Genomic DNA, 20646 nt, shown 5'->3' with positions numbered 1-20646 from the left:
CTTTTTTTGGGGGGGCGGGGGAGGTTGTGCCCTTTTGTCTTGGTTGAGCACCTGCCCCTCAAAATGTCTGTGCACGCCACTGGCTGATCATCACCCAAAATCAAGAAGTACATTCAGCAGATAACACTCCTGTCGGCTACATTGTACTGTGGACTGACAATTTCTGTAATCTTTTGGTCTCTGTTGTGTGTGATCATATCTGTCAGAATCATATTGGGGGGGTTAGAAGATCTTTACTAATGGGTCTATTTTGTTGCTCAGGTCTAATAATGCCAACCCTGGTTTAAAGTGATAGTCTAAGTTTGCAAAGGGATGAGAGATAGAGTGAAATTTGAAAGTAAACAATCAAATTCCTCCCCTCTTTAACCAAAAAGCCCTTTTAGTTTGCAAAATGAGGAAAGCAGGAAGAGAATTTTAATAAACGATCAAGCCCCTCCCCCTTCCCTCCTGATTGGACCTGACAGGCTTTGTCACAGAAAAAGCTTGTCTCATTGGTCAATGCGGGAGGACTGAGTAGTTGCTGAGATCCGGGAAGGAGGGACTTCACAAAAAATAATATAATATACTATATTATTACTTAACATCAAAATGCAAGACCAGGTGGTCGATGTAGCGCATTTTATATAATTTGTAAAACATTTAGACTTCCTGACTATCACTTTAAGGGCTCTATACCGGATTTATTTTATTGCAAACAATGAAAGGGGAAGCCACTAAATTAAAATGTTAGTGGCGGTCAAAACAAATTTGTAACTTTCCCAATATATTTGTAGCATCCAAATTCCTAACAGGGACAGGTTTATAGGCACATTTCACAACTTGCAGAGTCACTTTAAAAAAAAATGCAAGAAAAATAGCCTGAAAGTTCATGAAACTGATACAAATGTTTTATACTTTGATGCACGCTGTTTTCCTCACAAACGTTTGTGTAACAATACACTAAAGGGAAGGGAGGGAAGGGAATCTTATTTGTATAGTGCTTTTCATATGACACAAGTCACACCCAAAGCGCCTCACACATGAAAGGGAGGGGGGTTCATTCACTCATTCACTCCATGCTGATGGTTTGTAGCCACAGTTTCCCCTGGGGTCGACTGTACGGCAATTCGGACCCGAAGTAATAACTTTTTGAGTGACAGTGCAGGATTTGAGAGGCAGTTGTGGTGAACAGGTCTGGGCTCATTCTACACATTAGGAAATGGCTTGGAACATGTACGGGGAGGAAAATACATACTTAAGTAACATTTCTAAACTCCGTATAGTCCCAATCAATTCCCAGGGATGAGTTTATAAGCATGTTTCACAACTTTCAGGGTCGCTGTAACAATGCCGCTAACAACAACTTGCTGCTAGTGTCTTTTTCTAAATTGACAATTCACGGGTGGAGGACAAAACATATTTCATTTCATTACCAGGAAAAATATCCGGCGCAGGGACTTGAAGTCAGTCGGATATTCCAGAATGAGATGGTTTGATCCTGTTCAGAGGAGAAAGAGAAAACATGAGGCCTAAAGGAAGACCAAAGAGAGGTTGGATTTTGGATGAAGCAGACATAAAATGAAGGCACATCAGAGGAGGATGTCTAAAAAACGTGTAATTAATTCAACCTCACGGATCTTGTAAAAACACTGTGATCCTTTATTGACAGCAGCACGTATAACTTTTGAATATATCAGGTTACTGTGAACAATTGCTGAAGCGGATTAAAAAAAGAGGTCTAGGTGTGAGTGCCTAGCGTTCGTAAAAAAACAAACATTACACTAAAAACAACGTATAAAACAAGTTCAAAACAAAAGGCCACCGCCTTCGATTAGATACATGTAAAACAAATAAAAAATAATCCTTCATTTTCTAGGCACTTATGAGTCTCTTTGACTTCCTTTGTAGTGTTTGTGTTTTCCATCGGGAACTGAGATGGTTCATGAACAGCATACCGCCTCATGAGTACCTTTTATATTAGCTATAAAAAAAAAGACAGGACCTTCATAAATGTTCAGGCACCTGTCATCCTTCTACAATCTGATAGTGATAAAAAAAAGGGGGGATTTAACTGACATTAGTGCATGGCTTCTTTAGTTTATGTACACAATGAATGCTGTAGTAATGGTCCTGTAAAAACTGGACCACAGATAAATTGATTGGACCACTCAAGAAGACATTATTGTATGTTAGACACACACTCAGTGACAGGCTGTGTCCAAAACTACTCTGAAGTTGAAAGCATTTTCTTCTTTTTTATAAAATGCTACTGAATATGCTAGTTTTATAAAGCTTTCTGGCTGCCTTAAAGGAACAGGCCACCATTTTTCCATACTGAAACATGTTTTTACCTGAGCTGAGATGAGTTGAGGCGTACCTGTCTGGTCTTTGCGCGTGCCCTCAGTCACACAAACCGACCAAAGATGTTGTTAGCATTTGGCCTCTCCCAATGTATTCCTATAGCTCCAAACTTGGTGAAGTTAGAAGCGACCAAGCTCTTCCACGGGCTCGCACAGAGACCAGACAGGTACGTATCAACTCGTCTAAGCTCAGGTAAGAACATATCTCAGTATGGAAAAACGGTGGCCTGTTCCTTTAAAACTTTCACAGCCATATTTCTCTCAAGTTGGACACAAATATTCAATATTACTTTTGTGGACGTTTAGATTTTCCCCACTTGCCCCACCCCCAGACCAATGATTTTTATTTATTTTATTTCGAGTAGTAGATTTGGTTAACCATTGTTTTGTGAGTCAATATCCTTCTATAATGTAAAATGTCCATATTGTACAGACATGCAAAAGCTACAGATTTCTATTATTTGTGCCGACTTGAGAGTAGTTTTGGACATAGCCCCAAGACTTTGAATTCGTGGGCATTTTCACCCATGTACATAGTGACTTATAAGCACCTCATTTAATACAACACACTCGTAAATAATATACAAAGCCCACTCTGGCACAGCCTCCTTTCTTTTTGCTCTTGGCTACAAACAAACATGATCTTTGTTTTTGTTTTGTTTTTGTTGTTGTGTCCCTCGCATGTTACCGTAACTGTAACAACATTACCTCACAGTCAGGCAAACCCCCCACAACTCCTACATGTGTAACATTTGGTGGCACGAAAGAAATGAAAGCTTTGGAGAGTCATGCTTGGTCCCACGATGCAGATTCTGGGATGCAGTGAGATGGAAGTAAGATGCTTGGACGTGATTGAGTTGATAAGGCTTCACTGAAGTCACTTAAAACGCACCCTTCCATTGATAAGGAGTGAAACTGTCCTGGTTTCAAGAGGCTTCAGACCATAAATACTGTAAAAGCTGGTCATTGAAAGCCATAGGGGTAGGCACCGAGGTTTTGTGAGGCTCCGAAACAGCAAAATGAACGTCTATGGGACGAAGTAAAGGAGGCAGGCAGGATTATGAAAACCACAGTCTTATTTAGGGCCGCCCGTGCTGTGGTCAAGGCAAAGTCTGACTGAAATGCATATAAAAAGAAGTGTCCTTTCCTCAACTATCTTCCCTGAAATGTGTAGAGTAATAATAATCCAGCGTCAAGTCTGTTTTTTTTCTTTAATATAATATTTTTTGGGGGGGAGAAGAGGAGTTGTTGCAAGTCACCAGCTCAGACTTTGCTGTCTGAAGGTATGTCCCCCAACGTGTGGACTATGTCGGTGAACGAGGGCCGCTCTTTGAGGCTCACGGCCCAGCAGCGAGCCATGAGTTTGTAGATTCTGGATGGACAGCCCTCGGGGACGGGCAGCTTCAGCTTTCCAGACTTCAGGCCTAAAAGTGATAGAGAAAACATATTCGAAGGTTAGACTAGTTCATTATCTTGTCAAATGTTATATTAAATGTGTGGACTCTTGTGGAAGAATATAGTTCTTATTACAGGAGACGATGAAGCAACTAAATAAATGAACTTTTGTAACATTCAGTTTTACATAATGCTTCAAACAAACTCTTACTTCCGCCTACACCTTTTTCCTTTTCCTATTTTTCTTGTAAAATCTTGCCACTGTTGAACTTTGTGAAACTTAAAAGCTTCCCTGACTGAATGAAAAAGGCCCAAGGTAGAAAACCACATCCTGCTGATACTGACCTTCGAGCACCTCGTCGTCGCCGAGTTTGGTGTGTGGCATTTCCCCGAGACTGAACACCTCCCACATTAAAACTCCAAAGGCCCAGACGTCCGACTTAGTGGAGAAATCATCCTCAAACACAGACTCCGAGGGCATCCATCTCAGGGGGATCCACGCCTGCCTGTAGTGGTAGTACTCACTGGAAACAATACACACAACAACGTTAATGAAGGAATAAAATACTTTATAACACTTTATAATAACTAAACACTAGAGGTCGACAGATATATCAGCCGGCCGATATATCGGGCCGATATTTGGACATTTTACAATATTGGCTACTGGCCAGTCTCGCGCAGATAAACCCGATGGAATGTGATAGAGACTTCCCGTTTTTTGCAATGGAAATGAGTCCTCCCACAACTTCCTACAGAGAAACATCGCAGTGAAAACTGGTCAGCTACAAGTTTGTTAAACACAAGTTTCACCAACTAAACCTCAGTGATGGACATGCTGCTGTGTGTCATTTTGAACATGGAGAATTCAGTCAGTTTTAACCTCCACAATTGGAGTTGAACAACAGTATGCTAATGCTAATAACGGCAGATAATCAAAGCTGGGACAGAAACCACAATTGAGGTTTCCCGAACCACTAAAAACATGTACAATAGGCCAGGATGAATGAGAGGATGACGGATGGATGGAATTAGCCCAAGGCTACATTCTGGTGTGTTTACATGCATGAGATCCATGCATGTTCATTAACATGCACTATCCCGACCAAATAAACCAATAAGTAATAAACCACCTAAAGTAATTAAATAAAATTAGCCACTGCTGGAGTGGCAAAGTATTTGTTTTTACGGGATTATAGACCAGACATTTGCAAAATATTTGTGAAAAATATCAGCATCGGCCAATAAAAATCCCATCTATAGAGCATTAGCAAATTAAAATAATTCATCATTTTAAAAATAAATTCAAGTGCCTGGCTGATTATAGTTAGGATGATTGGTGTTATAGGGTCTTAAGTTTCATAGTCAGAGCTATTATTATAATCACTATTATATACACATTATATATGCTAAGCATTTGTGAGAGCTCTTGGTTCTTGTATTTGTTCTTGTATTTATTTTGTAAACGTCTAGTTTAAATACAGCAGAATGACAAAATTATGAATCTGTAATTATTTGAGCATTTTCATAACTTCACTGTACTGTATAATGATTAAACCAGTGGTTCTCAAACTGTGGGTCACCTGAAATTTAATCTTAAATCGGTGGTACATGGACGGTCAAACACTGCACTTGGTGTGAAAGGTTTGAGAAACACTAACAGGGCTTGGTTATATTGGCTGTATTTTGTATTCTCATCAAATGTTCTCACGCAGCTCTGAAAGCAGGTGACTTATTAATAAAATGGTGATTCTTCACCTGTTGTAGACGTCTTTGCTGAGACTCAGGGCTGACACTTTGACGCGGCGCTGGCTGTTGATGAGGCAGTTTCGAGCGGCCAGGTCTTTGTGCACAAAGCGATGATTGGACAGGTGCTCCATGCCGTGAGCCACCTGCGCACAGATGGAAACCTGTGGGGCACGAGAATAAAACATTAAAAATACATAAGGATAAATAAATGATGATTTCTTAATCCCAAACAATCACAACACCACACAGAAACATTAGAAAGGAATCTAACTGAAATTAACGCATGATGAAATGATATGTAGAAAATGTCAGGTGATTATATCAAAGAGACAGTTTGTGTTGTGAGTAATAAGATGGGCTGTGACGTGTGATTTCTATCTGCACTTACTTTGGTCTTGGTGCTCAGAGGTTGTGTTTTGACCTTGTCGTCTTTGCTCTTTGAGATTCTCAGGAACTGCTTTAAATCTCCCTGAAACACAAGAAGTGCAAAGTCAGCTCATCACAGGGTTTCAAAATAAGCTTGGCACACAAACTATGTGCCCTTTAGAACAAACTTCCCATTCTTTGCAGAGATTTATAGAGTTTATAAAGATGTTTCACACCTTTCAGAGAGGCAAGATAATGTTTACAACAACTAGACAACAACAGGCTGCGTTTTTCGCATCAGTGCTAAGTTAACTCTGGGTTTACTATCTCCAAGAATACAGCGCTCTGTGTACAATGGTCTCTTTCTTTCCAAGCATTTGCAAACTCAATATACTATAAAGAAACTGCAAAGAAAAAAAGGATTTGAAACAGTTTTTGCTGTTGTTTCTTTGTTGTTTTGTTCCTTTTGCACTAAGTTCCTTGTATTATTGTGAAATGAGAATTTTTAATTGTATTTTTGGGGGTAGGCGCTTATAAGCTCTTTGCTTCGGCCCTCTCCTTTTGAGCAGAATGTTTATTATTGCTGAAATAAACAAATAAACTAAACTAAACTAACAGTAGTGGCCGTACCGCCTTTGCTCTGCCCGTTCCTGTCAGATCTCAGAAGCTAAATCTGGCTAGTACTTGGATAAGAGACTGTTTGGGAAACACCAGGAAGCCTGGGGCGAATGTAGTGAGTGAGTGGTTGGTGGTGGTCGGACGGGCTGATGGCACAGACTGGTTGCCTCGCTTCCATCAGTCTACCCCAAGGCAGCGGTGGCTACAATAGTATTTTTTTTTTTTACGGTTTATTTGGTAGGGACAGTGCAAGTTAATGAACAAGCCACACCGGATTGTAGCCTTAGGCTAATTTTCATCCGTCGTACCCCATGCACACTCTCAAACATCTTGGCCTATTGTACATGTTTTTAGTGGTAGGGGAAACCGGAGTACCCGGAGGAAACCTACGCAGACACGGGGAGAACATGCAAACTCCACACAGAAAGGCCCCGTCCTTGGTGGGAATCGAACCCGGACCTTCTAGCTGTGAAGCACGAGCTCTAACCGCTGTGCTACCGTGCAGTAGCTTACCACCACCGAGTATGGAGTGGATGAATAATGACTACAGTGTAGCGCTTTGAGAAACTTGGTAATACAGGCTTGTAAAGTACAATACAAGTGTAGGCCATCATTATTATTATTAATAAGCTTAGATGACTTCACTTGGAATCACTGTAACTTTTCCCAACTCTGTTACCATTGCTTGAAATGTTGATGGCTCTTTTCAGCTTTGTAAAACCTGTGACACTTTGCAGTAAAACAATTTGAAAGTCCTATATATTGTTTTGTTCAATTATATGTGTTTGTTCCCACTGGGTAAATGCTAGTTATTGTCGATAATGATTTGAGTAACAATGCCCTCACCAGGTCGTAGTACTCCAGGATCATGTAGTGTGGCTCTGTCTCCTTGCACAGCCCCAGGAGGCGCACCACGTTCGGGTGACTGAGTTTCCCAAACATTTCAGCTTCTCGACGGAAATCCTGCTGCAGCGCCTCGTCTCGGGTCTGAAGACTCTTCACCAGAACCACAGTCTCCTCCTCACCGTCATCAATGCCTTTAGCCTTGGACAGAAGCACCTCCCCAAACTCCCCTTTGCCTGAAATACAAGGTGGATTTCACTTTTAAACAAAATCATTCTGTTTTGGTGGTTAATTTGAGTGCCCTGTCAGAAACTACTGTGAGGAACGAATTACACATCCAATACAAAGCTCGAGTAGACCCAGCTTGTTCATACCTAGAGTAGTGATGGTCTGCAGGTTTGCACGAGGAAAGTGGAGTTTGTCGCTGTTGATGTGACTGTGGCGTTTCTCCGTCGTGGCCAAAGTGCCCATGTTGGTCAGAGCCACCTCCTCCTGGATCTCTGTGGTGGTGTGGCCATTGTGCTGGACAGCCCCTCCTGTTTACAGTTTACAGAATCAATATCTCAGAAACTTTATGAACCTAATGTAATTGCGTGGATTATTTGATGGCTCTTTTTGGAAGAAATGGGCGAACAGTCATAGTAAGACTAAAAATGAAGCTGCAATGCTTTTAACTTACTGATAACAACTACAATCTGAAGTGATGTAAAAGATGTTCCCTTATTTTCAGTTCACTACCCTCTGTTGAACGCTAGATGGCAGCAGATCTCTACACACCACTGACTTGCCACATGAACTACTGACACACATTCAGCTCCAGTTTACCCCAAAGCACATACCATTGAGGCACTCCATCTCGGGCTCCTCTCCGTCGCCGCCCTTGTGGAGTCTTTTGGCGCTGCGTCTCTTTTTGCAGTAGAACATGAGCCCCAGGACAATGATGATGTAGGCCACGGCGGCACCCACGGACAGGCCGATGGTCTGGATCATTTTGTACGGAGCCTTGTCGTCCTCGTGATCTCTGTTGAGCATTGGTTTGTCTGCCACAAAAAAAAAAAGAAATTACAGGTCAAGATGATGAGGGATGCTAAATGTTTGGAAATGAAAGAGTGAAATGACAGAGTGGACTTTACGAAACGGCACAAATCATGAAATTATAGAGTGGACTTTACAACAGAACAATCCGAACCAGTACAGATACTATTAGGAATATCCAGCGTTTCTCAACCCTTCACTAGTGAAATCCGGGACTAAAACTGAACTGAAAACGAAAGGACAACAAGGATGAAATGCAACATAAAAGCAACAAAAGAGTCACAAAAATGTGACAAAAAAGTGAGAGAAAAAAAACAGTGAAAAAGTGGCAAAAAAAGCAACAACTAAAAAAAGCCACACAAACGCAACAAAAAGTTTACAAAAAAGTGAGAGAAAAGAAGTGGCAAAATGTAATAAAAAGTCACACTAGAGCAACAAAAAAGTGACAAAAATATGAAAAAAATTGGCGAAAAACGCAACAAAAAGAGCCCAGAAAAGCAACAAAAAAAGTGACAAAAATGTGGCAAAAATGCAATAAAGAGCCACACTAATGAAACAAAAAGGTGACAAAAAATATGAAATAAATAAATTAAAAATGGGTCGATAACGCAACAATAAGAGCCAAAAAAAAAGCAACAAAATTGTGGCAAAAAAGCATTGAAAAAATAGCAAAATTCGACCAAAAAAATTCAAATCCAATGACAACACGGCAACAACGCAGGGAAAAAGATCCATATAGATCAGTTTTGTGGGTCTGAGCTTTTAATTGAGGCGACACACTGGCCGATAGTGTTAACCAGAACTATTTCAAACTATAGGAAAATAACAAAAAACACAAATAAAAATACTTTCTTTTATTACATTCATTATGTCCTTTCAAAATGGTCTAAAGGTTAATTTAGAAAGACACGAGAAAGACCAACTAGTGGTATCTGCGCAACACTTTGAGCAGAAGAAGAAAAGTCATACATTAGTCACTCAAAATTAGCATTTTTAGACTCAAGTGGCTTAGGGGAACAGGCAAGAACCTGAACAATGAGACCTGCCGTCTTAAAACTCTGCTATTTAAAGGTTTCTCATATCAGGCTAGGCACCCACCCCACTCCCTCCCCTGCTCAATGTCACTCCTCGGGCAAATCAAATGTGCTAAAGGAACATTATTGAGCTCTGTGGCCGGTGAGACGGTCAATTTCATCTGCGTTCAAAGAGACATGTAGATCCCGGGTGAGGTGTCATCAAAGCCGACGTGTGTCACTGACAGGGCTCCAGTCGCTGATAGTTATTAACCTGTCCAGGCACCTGACGGGTAAAAGCTGAGGGGATATAATTAACGCCTCCGTCCTGCACATCAGATGGATTTGACTGAACGTGAGAGCTGCTTTGTTCCTGGAGATAAAGGAGCCCATTGTAAAAAAAAAAAAAAGTGTCTACAGATTTTTCCACGGTATTTTGTTGAGACGTGGAGACTTTTTAATACAAGTTGGGGAGAAAAAGCGTCAGTATTTGTTAGTGTTTGTCAGTATTTGTCGCCTATGTTTCTTTAGCGATGACGCCAAGACCCTCTACAATGACATTAAACCCAGACTCACCCACGACGTAGAGCTGGGCCACGCGGCTCTTGATGTTGCAGCTGTTTCCGGCCACACAGGTGTATCGACCCGTGTCCTCCGTGCTCACGTCTGTGATCAGCAGGGAACCGTTCGGCATCTTCTGAATTCTGAAGAGAAACGGCCAACCAGATCAGACTTTAAATCAGTTTTTGAGTACAAAGCATACACACACATTCTACTTGTTACAGCAGCTTTTACTACATAAGTGCATAAAGCATGATAAGTTTGCATTAATATACAGGTTTGATTAGACTGAAACACGTAGACTGCGTAGCTTGAGGCATTTTTGCCAAGCTGCAAATCTTGTCACAAAAGAAGGAAACAATGTGTGGGTGAAGTGTCTGTCTCAGAAACACAACAGCAGCTTAGGTGAGACCTGAAATGTGGAGCCACTGGTTGGTTGGTGAACATTTTCCACATAGTTTCAGTATGGCTCCTGTTTCAGTTATAGTTTTAAGAAGGGGAATTATGCTGTTTTGCAGGTATTTGGCAAAAATCTTAAACATACTATCTCACAAAATGCCATTAAGATCCTTTCCCTGCCTAACGTTACATCATCAGGCAGGAAGTAAGCAGCGGAAAGATGAAGCTAAAACTAGCCATCATAAGTTGATCCTGTTGTCTGTTTAGGTGCAAGAATATAGGAGGAAGACTTCTTGGGACTGTAAGTTTAAAGTTCATCTTAACCGTAAGCCCCGCCCACCACCTCCAATGTTTACCAACAATGAAAGGCTCTACTGATCTAAAACAGCTGAAACAAAATATCCAGTGGTTTCACTTCCTACTTTCAAGCAATCTCCCCATACGCCCCACTCACACCCCTCCTCTTGCTCTTCTTCGCTGCACAGTTGCTTCAATAAAGAGAAAACAAAAAGAAATTAAAAAAAAAAATAGTCTGCTCAGCCTGTGTGGCTTTAGTGAAGCTATGACGAGTGTTTTTACTTGACGATGAAAGATTAAGCTTAGCAAGAAAGAGCGGGCAATGAAAGCATTTCCAGAGCATTTTGGGAGCTGCCACTGCACCTCTAAGAATAGCCACTGGAGAAGATTCAAAATGTAGTCAAAGATGCGAGAGTGGGCTGAAACATAGCTCAGACGTATGTTTTGATTAGAGAACAACATTGTAAAAACATAATAAAAAGCTCAACTTTGCATAACACCCCTCCTTTTAGAGATATTTTACTTCTTGCTTGTCCAATATACATTTGAATGTGCTGCATGTGTAAATGTGTACCAAGTAAAAGGACTGACCTTCTGTTTTTGGAGATGTCCAGTGGCTTGTCTTTGACGACCCAGTGGATGTAGGGCTCCGGGTCTCCTGTGGCCTGACAGTGCAGGATGGCTGTGTGGCCCTGGTAAACCGTGGTGTTGTCGGGTTCTACTTTAAACCGGATGTAGACTGTGGACGGCAAATGTAAAAGTAAGAGACTTATCCTCAGTGGAAAGGTAAGTACACTGCAAAAAGTAATTAACTAGATCAGTATAAACATCTCAATTTGAGCACAATAATCAAAATTTTACTTGTTTTGACTAGTTAAGAAGTTCTTGGGCGTTTGTCCCAGATTATTTCACTTGTTCTGAGATGTTTCTGACTCGTTTCAATACATTTCGTCCTTATTTCAGGTAATTTTCTTTGCCAATGGGGTAAGAATATTGGTTTTATCTCATTGGCAATTTTACTTTCTTATTTCAAGCGAGATTCACCCTAGAACCGGTCTGAAATGTCCTCAAACAAGCAAAGGAAACTTGGTCCGATCAGGAAAAGTGTCTAAATGAGTGAAAACCGACAAAAACAGGATCCATTTCCTCAATTCAAGTAATTTAAGCCAATGCTTGATATTTACTTTTTCGCAGTGTAAAAAGACGAGTAATGTTTTGTTTTTTACCTGCCACGTTGAGGGACACCAAGGCTCGTATCTCCCCCTGCAGGCGGTTGGAGGCGATGCAGGTGTAGTTCCCGGCGTCGCTGCGGCTGACTTTGGTGAAATGAAGCTGTCCGTTCTTCTGCTCCACGTGAGCCGGCAGCTCTCCTCCATCTAACAACAGAAAAACAAACTCGCATAACATTGTATCCTATTCTATTGGGAACTTCATGACTAAATATTTAAATAAAAAATAATATAAAAGTGTTGAAAATGTTACAGCAGAACCCGCAGGAAAACATGTCATTCAGATTTAGTGATTTAAGTGAGTGACTGTTCAGGTTTCGGTCATGACTTCATATTGTGCACCAAAAAGTTACATTAAATTACACCAAGCCTGTCATTTTTTTACCATATTATGCAGTTCCTTTTTAGGTTTCATGAAAAATAAAACTGAAAACCAGACAGGCAGTAATAAAGGTCATGATTCGGACACAAAGCTGGCGGTTGGGACAGAAGAGTAACTAATAAATCCTTCCCACACCCAGAGCATGTTCACACACATACTTTACACAGAAACTGAATTTGTCATCATTATCAGCAGGACAGTGCGAGCCACCAGGAACCTCCAACTCCGCTTTATCTGATTTAACTCATCCCCGCAGTGGACATAACACGTTTAAACAAGTGCAGGTGATAAAGCATCGTCAGACTTTCCCACAACACGCATTCAAGAAACGTGAAACAAAACCTCACATTTCAAAAGCATAATCACATTGAGCATTTTCCCATGTGCTGTTAATGACCTTCATAGAGGCTGCTCTGTTCACATATTTTCATAATTGTCTTCCTGTTCTTAAAAATTTAAATAAAATACTCAAACTCGAGCATCACAACAAAGAACCTAATCACACCAATGTACTTTAAGCCTCCTGTATATTCAAAGTGCAGTTATGTACCTGCTTTGGTCCAGCGAACAGTGGGGTTTTCTCGTCCTGTGGCTGAGCACGAGATGGACATCTCTTTGTCCAGCTCCAGACACTGGACGGGCTGAGGCGTCGGAGTGAACTTCAGCTTCTCTGTGACAGAACAACACACAAACTGGTCAGATGCACCGTAAACTGAGAGTGTGTTACAGCAATGCTCCTCTGTGTGGGTGCAGCTAGTGGAATATTGGATATCTCTGCTGATGTTGTTGTTGTTTATTGCATTTCATGATCTGATTTAGTTCATCTTGGCCACGATTGAGGTGAGAGCTGCAGTCCTTTAATAGCCCAGATATGGAACTGGTTTTGAATAGTTAAAGTCCAAATTCATACCTGGATAAGTTCTGCTTCATTTCTAGTTTATTATGGAGTTTTAGCCCTTGATTGGTCCTGGATTTTGACCTGTTTAGCTTTAAATCCATTTTAATCCTTGACTATTACTTATTCTAGACAAGTCTCTATTTTCTCTAGGTCTTGGTATATCAAAAAGGTTGCTTCTGATACAATTGCTACTGCTGAAATATCATTGTATAAGCAGAAAGCCTCAAGCTATTTATTTGCAAATCAAGTTGAGACAAATCGAGGCGAGCGCAGCCATCAATCGCGCTTTACAATCGTACAAACAAAAGCTGTCCAGACACAACTGCGGCATGTCAGAAATCCCACTTCGACTCAGAGATAAGAGCTCACTGTAAAGATAACGTATTCAGGTGTTGCAGAGCATAAATCAAATGTGCACCTTTGTGGGTGTCCTGCATGATTCGGAGATGCTATTTAAGGAGAAGCCGACTCACGCCCACACAAGCCCACAGGCAGGACCACATGTGCGTCTCTCATCTCTGCAGTAACTCCCCAGTGAAATCCTAATATGCCCTTTGGGCTTACTGTGTACTTGTATGCGGAAAGAAATGTGGAAATCTTTATATTGATCTGATAAGACCATGTGTAGTCCTCAGATTGAAGGCCATGTTTCCAGGCTTTTAGCGGCTTTATCTGCCCTGGGTGAATGTGAATGGGTCATTTGTAATGTTGTAATGTATAATCTTTACAATCTGTTTAGAATTTTTCATTAATGTGGGCTGTCCTAAAAGATTCTTAAAACGTCATTTAGCCATAGTTTGGCTGGAGTCAATTTTTTTAGACTCACATCATCTCAGTCCTCTGCTCTCTCCACTGACCCCTACCGTGGTTTTAGGGTGGTTTAAGTTCCTGATGTTTGTGTTCAAGGCCATCAATGGTCTGGCCCCGGCCTACCTTGCCGAATTAGCAACAGTCTACAACCACCCAGAACTCTGCGCTCCTCTGAACACACCTCCCTGGTCACTCCCAAGTTCAAATACAAAAAGTTCGGTGGCCGGTCATTTGCCACCCAAGGCCCAAAGCTGTGGAAAACTCTTCCGGTACAGCTTCAAAGCATCACTGAGATGAGTTTTTTTTTAAATCACAGTTGAAGACACATCTTTTCAGACAAGCTTTCGATACACAGCCACTGACTCGACTGCTGGTTCTATGTACATTTGTGTTTTCATTTATTGATGTCTATTGTGATTCTTTTTTTTATACTGGAAAGCGCCCTGGGCACCTTCTGGCTGTTCTGCTATACAAATAAAATTTGATTGATTGATTGAAGACTCCTTTCATCTAAGGAGCTTTATTAATCTTATATCAATTACCAATACAAGTCCTAGTCCTAATGTTAATATTTAGTCACTTGTTGTAATTTAGATCCATAAACAGTATATGTAGCTCACTGTGTGTGCGGCGGAGAGGGTGATTGGCTGTGAGCTCTCATCTCTCCAAAACCTGGGTCGGATCACAGCTAACCCTTCTCACTCTGGACCCAGAATATTCACCCCTCTCCCCTCAGGCAGGAGGGTACGGTCCATCCAGACATTTAAATCCCACCACATGAACAGTTTTTTCCCCTCCGCCATCAGACTTAAATCCACACCTACACATCTGTAAATACAATCCCACTGTTGTTCTATGTCGTCTTATCGTATTTTACGTTTTATCATTTAATTTATTTTAATATTCTTATTCATGCCATTATTGCTTTATAATTTTCATAGCTTATTTTTATCTCAATTTTGTGTTTTATGTTGCAAGATTGTATCGAGAAAAAAATCCTAGTTTGTGAACCTGTTGTCAAACAATAAAAACTATTCTGATTCTGATGCCATTAATAGTGTACTGTATGTCATAAATAGTAGCATTTGCTGAGTTTGTGAGTGAGGAGCCCAGTCTTACCGAGCACAGTGACCCGCGCCAGCCCAGACAGCTTCCCGCCCACAGTCTTGGCCTCACAGCCGTACATCTGACCATCGTACACCTCCACACTGTTGATCCTCAGGGTGCCGTTAGGAAACACCTTGAAACGAGAGTCCTGGACAGAAAAAAAAAATACAAAACTTAATTATTTTATCTAGAAATTCGTCAGTTACTGCTTTATAGAAATTAAATGACGATAAACTGTGTCGATGTTGGAAAGACAGACATTTCATTAAAGTAAGTAGTATTTACAGCTAATACAAGCATTTATCTGACCTCCTGAGAGATGAACAGGTTGTTTCGGAGCCACACGACCTCTGGTTCGGGAGTGGCCTGGGCGTGACAGTGCAGGTATCCGGGTTTACCCTCCTCAAACTGACTGTCCTGGGGTCGCATCACCCACACCGGGGCAGCTACAGGGACAGGCAAATACAGGCAGAAGATTAGCTAAGATGATATTAGCAGTTTTGTGACAGAAATGTTGCAGTGGCCAAGGTTAAATATGACATTATGCAGAATTGTGGCATATGAATATACTTTTAGGCCTCAGCAATGATAGTTTATCCATTTTAAATCATGTATATGTATGAAAAAGATAGCTCGGTGTGAGAGACGGGGCTTGAAATTGGAGCCCCCTCTGCTGACAAATAAATGACGACGTGATGTACACAATTTGAGTGAAGCATTGCTCAGAACAGGTCCGGTGATGATTTATGTAATTTAATATATGGAGGACAGTTTCTAGTTCCATCTATTAAAGCAGAACTAAGTAACTCTTGCCCCTAGAGGCCATGAGCGCCACTGCAGGTGTCGTAGCATGTTGTGTTTTTTTACTCATTAATTGTCTGTGAGTGTAAATACTGCACTGACAGAAAAGACAAAGGGAGAGAGGGATATTGTACATTCAGTTACACAATGGAGATAATTTTTTCACTCAAACTTGGCTGTAAATACTGTTTAAGTGGCGCTAGCCCACAGTTAGCTTTGCCTGTTAGCCTGTTATCTTCTTCATGATTCCATTAGGGTGTATTGGGGCCTCCGACCCGGTGTTGGGAAAGTTGAAGTGTGGTTTTCTGGCCAGAGACACCAGGGGGAGATGAAAGACCCCCCACTTGTCCCTTCAACACTTGTATTACCCCCAGAGGGACAACGAAAATGATTTATTAAGGTAAACAAGTTACTTAGTACTGCCACAAAAAACAGAAAGTATAGATCGATGCAGAGTAGAAGAAGAAATGACCAAATAACTTAACAACTGAAAGCAGCATGAATGAATCCGGGTATTTATTTATTTTTTGATAAAATAACTTTAGAACGTGGCTAAAAGCTTTAATTCTTATATTGAATGACCCATACAAGTGCAGTACATTCTTTATTGAAACTGTGTAAAAGTGACCTCACCGACAGAATATCTGAGCCAAGACAGGCACTAAATGATTGACCTCTTTTGAGTTTTTGTCAGACTTACTGGCCACAGTGAAGGTGACCTCTTGTGTCCTTCTTCCTGCTTTGTTCTCAGCCACACACGTGTAGACTCCAGAGTCACCGGCCTCCGTCGGACTGAAGATGAGGTCCAGCCCATCCTGGTACACTCTCCCCTCTGTGGGCACTCGCAGGCCGCCCCTGTCCCACCACACCTCCGGCTCAGGCCTGCCCCGGGGCGGGCGGCAGGGCACCCTCTGCAGCGTGTCTGCGGTGAACACCAGGGGCGCCCGGGGACCCATGTCGTCAATCTCTGTGGGACCAGGAAAAGGATGACAGTGAGCGGTTTTAGTCTGGATTTCTAAACAATTTACAGAGAATAGCAAGTTAAATTACAGTCCATCTAGTTCTACTCTCCTGGAAAAACATTTAATCTCATTGTCAGTGCCCACTATTACAACCAGCCCAGAATATGAAGCCTGTTTTGTTGTAGAAGTATGAAGCAGAAACTTGCACAGAGAAATTGATTTCATTTCACAAAGATATTATCAACACACCATCTTCAAAGCCACTGAAGCATGACTTGATTTTCCATTTCATGAGAAAAACAAAGCTCTTTTAACCCAGATTTACTGCTCTGTTTGAGATATTTCCGATTTTATTAAGTAAGTAGTGAGATTTGTACACACTGACAATGAGAGAAAATGGAAAGTTCAGCGAAGTCGAGTCACAACAAAGGGGAATAGGGCAGCATGTAAGATGACTATGTGTGACTTACATTTTAGTATCTTCTCGTGATAGTAAAATTATGTTGGTCTTTTATATGAGCATTAAATTGAAAAAGAGACTGGGAAGAATATAATAAGCTGAATGTGTGGTGGGGACATTGTACAAGTCATCATTTTGTTAAATACCACATTGCTTTGTGAGACAAGTTTCTTTTTATAGACTTGCACTCAGGTGAACTCAAAGACCATCTCGCAAGCCTTTACTTTATTTAAAAATATATATATATTTTCTTAAACATTGCCTATCTATGCCCCAAGATATGAAGTATACATAAACAGCGATATATTCACCATTACACTCACTGTGTCCAATCAAAAGAAAATCCTGTGTCCAAAACTGGGACAATAACAGGTTAACACAAACTACCATTGATTGTGTTGTACCATTTTAATTTTTTGAATGTGCAATCGTGCATGTTGCAAACCTTAACAGGATAATACAAAAAGGGTGTAAGAAGCTAAATCTGTTTTGTTGCAGAGTGGGTCAAAGTACAGAAAAGTCCCAAAATGCTAATTCCCAAGTACTGGCATCGATATCTGGACTAATCCTCTTAAAATGATTGAACATTAGCTTCAATATTGCACGGACCGGTAAGTAATCTGTTTGAATCTTGCATAACACGATAACACTTTCCTCCAGTCAAAGGATATGGCTCACTATGACGACAAACAGTATCATTAGCGTCTTTAATAGTCTCCATATACAAGTAAGGAATACATAATTTGTACATTCCCAGGCTTATATAGTGGATGAATTCAGTTTGAAGCCTATAGAAATGCTAATATCAGATTTATTCAGCAAGCCTGGGTTACACACAGATTATTAAGAGGCTATTCACAAAGAGTGGGGATTAGCTAAAGCGCATGTGAGGTGGATGTATGAAATATGACTATAGGCAGCTCCTATAGCCACTGGTATTTGTCCTTCTGTAAAACCTGAAAATACTTTGCAGCTGTACATGTTTAATTCCTCAACGTGTGCCTCCAACAAACAAGATAAAATGCAAACTACAAAGGCTATTAGCATTAATGCCATGACGCTACGATGGAGTGACTGGTTACATTTGTCCCCAAAATACTCAAGTCCAGTATGACACAATCCCCTCTAATGCCAGAGGGGATTACCATCAGATTAAGTGAATTAAGGTATTTAAAAAGAGCTATGGTTCACTGGGTTAAAACTGCAGATACACTCGCTAATCCCAGGCCTCGCGGGGACCAATAAGGGGGCAGTTTGAAATGGATAAAATGTTTTCCGTCCAACAGAGGAACCTCATTGCTAAAGCTATTTGAAACATTCGACTTGCACGCACTTGTGGTTGAGAATGCGAGCCCGATTAGTAAATTGAGAAGATGCTACGCCGGCGAGTCCATAGTTTGAGCTCCAGTGGTGGCCTTGAACTGTAGAAAGGAAATCAAAGCAGCTGCTGTGGGATTTATAAGCGACTTGCCCACAACTGCATATACAGTAGGGTCGTTCCATGTCAAGTCAACACATTTTTGAGGAAAAGTCCTGCTCGAACATCTCGGGTTTGCTTCAAACTTGCCATGATTGATGATAGTTTCTGAAACACTTCACTGAAATGGATGTGGGGTTGTTCCAATACAAATACTGTGATCAAATCATGTGGCCCATAGCATATCATTTAGGTATGAAAGGCCTAAACCAAGTCACCAATCCAATACCAGACTGTATTTTAACTCAAACTAGTGTCAAGTCAAATCAAATCCATCCATCCATCTTCTTCCGCTTTATCCGGGGCCGGGTCGAATCAAATCAAGTCAAATTTAATTATACAGCATGTTTAAAAACAACTACTGATGACCAAAGTGCATCTCATAGACAGTGCTAAAAGCTTCAAAGCAGGGTTTTAAAATGGACAAGCGTCTGTGCATCTCTTATGGGGAAATAGGCAGTTCATTCCACAGTTTTGGAGCTGCAACAGAGAAAACCCTGTCCCCTTTGGTCACACACTTGGAGAGAGAAACCTCCTGCAGCAGCTGATCAGCAGATCTCAGGGCCCTGACAGGAGCGTGACGCCAAAGAATCTCAGACATATACAGAGGAGCAGTGCCATGGAGACATTTAAAAACAATAAGCAAACGCTTAAACCTAATCCTATAATGTACAGCAGGGGTGTTGAACTCATTTTGGGTCGTGGGCCGAAATCCAGCTCAAAAACCGACAGGACTGTAGCCTAATAAATAATGACAGCTTGCACTTATTGCGCTTTACAAACCTGTGTCACAAGTTTCTCAAAGTGCCACACTGTTGTCATTATTCATTCACTCCACCCTCGGGGCACACTGACCATTTACCACGTGGCTATAATGTGTTGTTTACATCCCAATCTCTTGTTATGTCAGTGCCCTCTGTGAAATCTCGTCCTTTTTTTTATCACGCTGCCCCCCAGTGGCTGGAGTGAGCATTCTGGTTATTTATTTGAAAATTACTTTTTTTGGGACATACTCAGGAATTAGACAAGTCACGAGTCATGAGATTTGGGTAATGACCGAAAGGACAAGATCGCGGATACAAGAGGCCAAAATGAGCTTCCTTCGCAGGGTGGCTGGGCGCACCCTCCGAGATCGGGTGAGGAGCTCAGTTACCCGGGAGGAGCTCGGAGTAGAGTCGCTGCTCCTTCACGTCGAAAGGAGCCAGCTGAGGTGGCTCGGGCATCTGTTTCAGATGCCTCCTGGTCGCCTCCCGCGGGAGGTGTTCCAGGCATGTCTTATTGGGATGCGGCCTCGTGTAAGACCCAGGACACGCTGGTGGGACCATGTCTCCGAGCTGGCTGGGTGTTGCCTTAGGGTCCCCCCAGAACAGCTGGAGGAGGTGTGCGTGGATCGGGAAGTCTGGGCGCATCTGCTGAGACTGCTGCCTCCGTGACCCCGCCCGGATAAAGCGGAAGAAAATGGATGGATGGACAAGTCACGGTCCAGATTGAATCATCTCCCGGGCCAGATGTGGGCCTCGTGTTTGACACATGTGATGTACAGGAAACAAATGAAGAGCAGCTAACAGAGCAATAATATTGTTGCTTTTGGTTTCTGTAAGGAGACCATTTATATCTGCCTTGAACACTGATCAAGACCGATAAACAGAAATCAGAGATCTTGTATCGGATCATACTGAACTAGAACAAAACTATTTGTATGGAAAAGTTTAGTGACATCTTTTATCATTTAACTCTTGCTTCTGGTTCGTATTTTGTCTGTCTCCAAGCAAAGTCTCGTCTCCCATAGTGACGATGCACGGCCTGTAGTAAAACCATCAACACTTTCAATCTCACGACCAAATGTATGCAATTAAATCTTTGACTCCTTGCCAGCCTGGAGAGTGATCTTAGTGGCTTAGTCCT

General features: G+C 41.5%; 1 protein-coding gene across 1 annotated transcript in view; it reads right to left on the bottom strand.

Annotated features, from left to right (window-relative positions):
• Nucleotides 1-2732: 2732 nt before the first annotated feature.
• Nucleotides 2733-20646, bottom strand: part of ptk7b (protein tyrosine kinase 7b) — a 175197-nt gene continuing 157283 nt past the window's right edge. Inside the window, exons 7-20 of the mRNA XM_079559712.1 lie at nt 16543-16809; nt 15351-15487; nt 15054-15189; nt 12777-12896; nt 11842-11991; nt 11207-11354; nt 9935-10062; nt 8150-8350; nt 7685-7846; nt 7314-7546; nt 5872-5952; nt 5493-5644; nt 4080-4258; nt 2733-3763 (exon numbers count right to left, since the gene is read on the bottom strand). Of these exons, the coding sequence (XP_079415838.1) occupies nt 3603-3763; nt 4080-4258; nt 5493-5644; nt 5872-5952; nt 7314-7546; nt 7685-7846; nt 8150-8350; nt 9935-10062; nt 11207-11354; nt 11842-11991; nt 12777-12896; nt 15054-15189; nt 15351-15487; nt 16543-16809 (2255 nt within the window). The 3' untranslated portion in view covers nt 2733-3602. The remainder of the gene's footprint in view (nt 3764-4079; nt 4259-5492; nt 5645-5871; nt 5953-7313; nt 7547-7684; nt 7847-8149; nt 8351-9934; nt 10063-11206; nt 11355-11841; nt 11992-12776; nt 12897-15053; nt 15190-15350; nt 15488-16542; nt 16810-20646) is intronic.

Source organism: Gobius niger, assembly GCF_951799975.1.
Source record: "Gobius niger genome assembly, chromosome: 7".
In the NCBI taxonomy this organism is placed as follows: Eukaryota; Metazoa; Chordata; class Actinopteri; order Gobiiformes; family Gobiidae; genus Gobius; species Gobius niger.
This window is presented reverse-complemented; position numbering and strand designations above follow the sequence as displayed.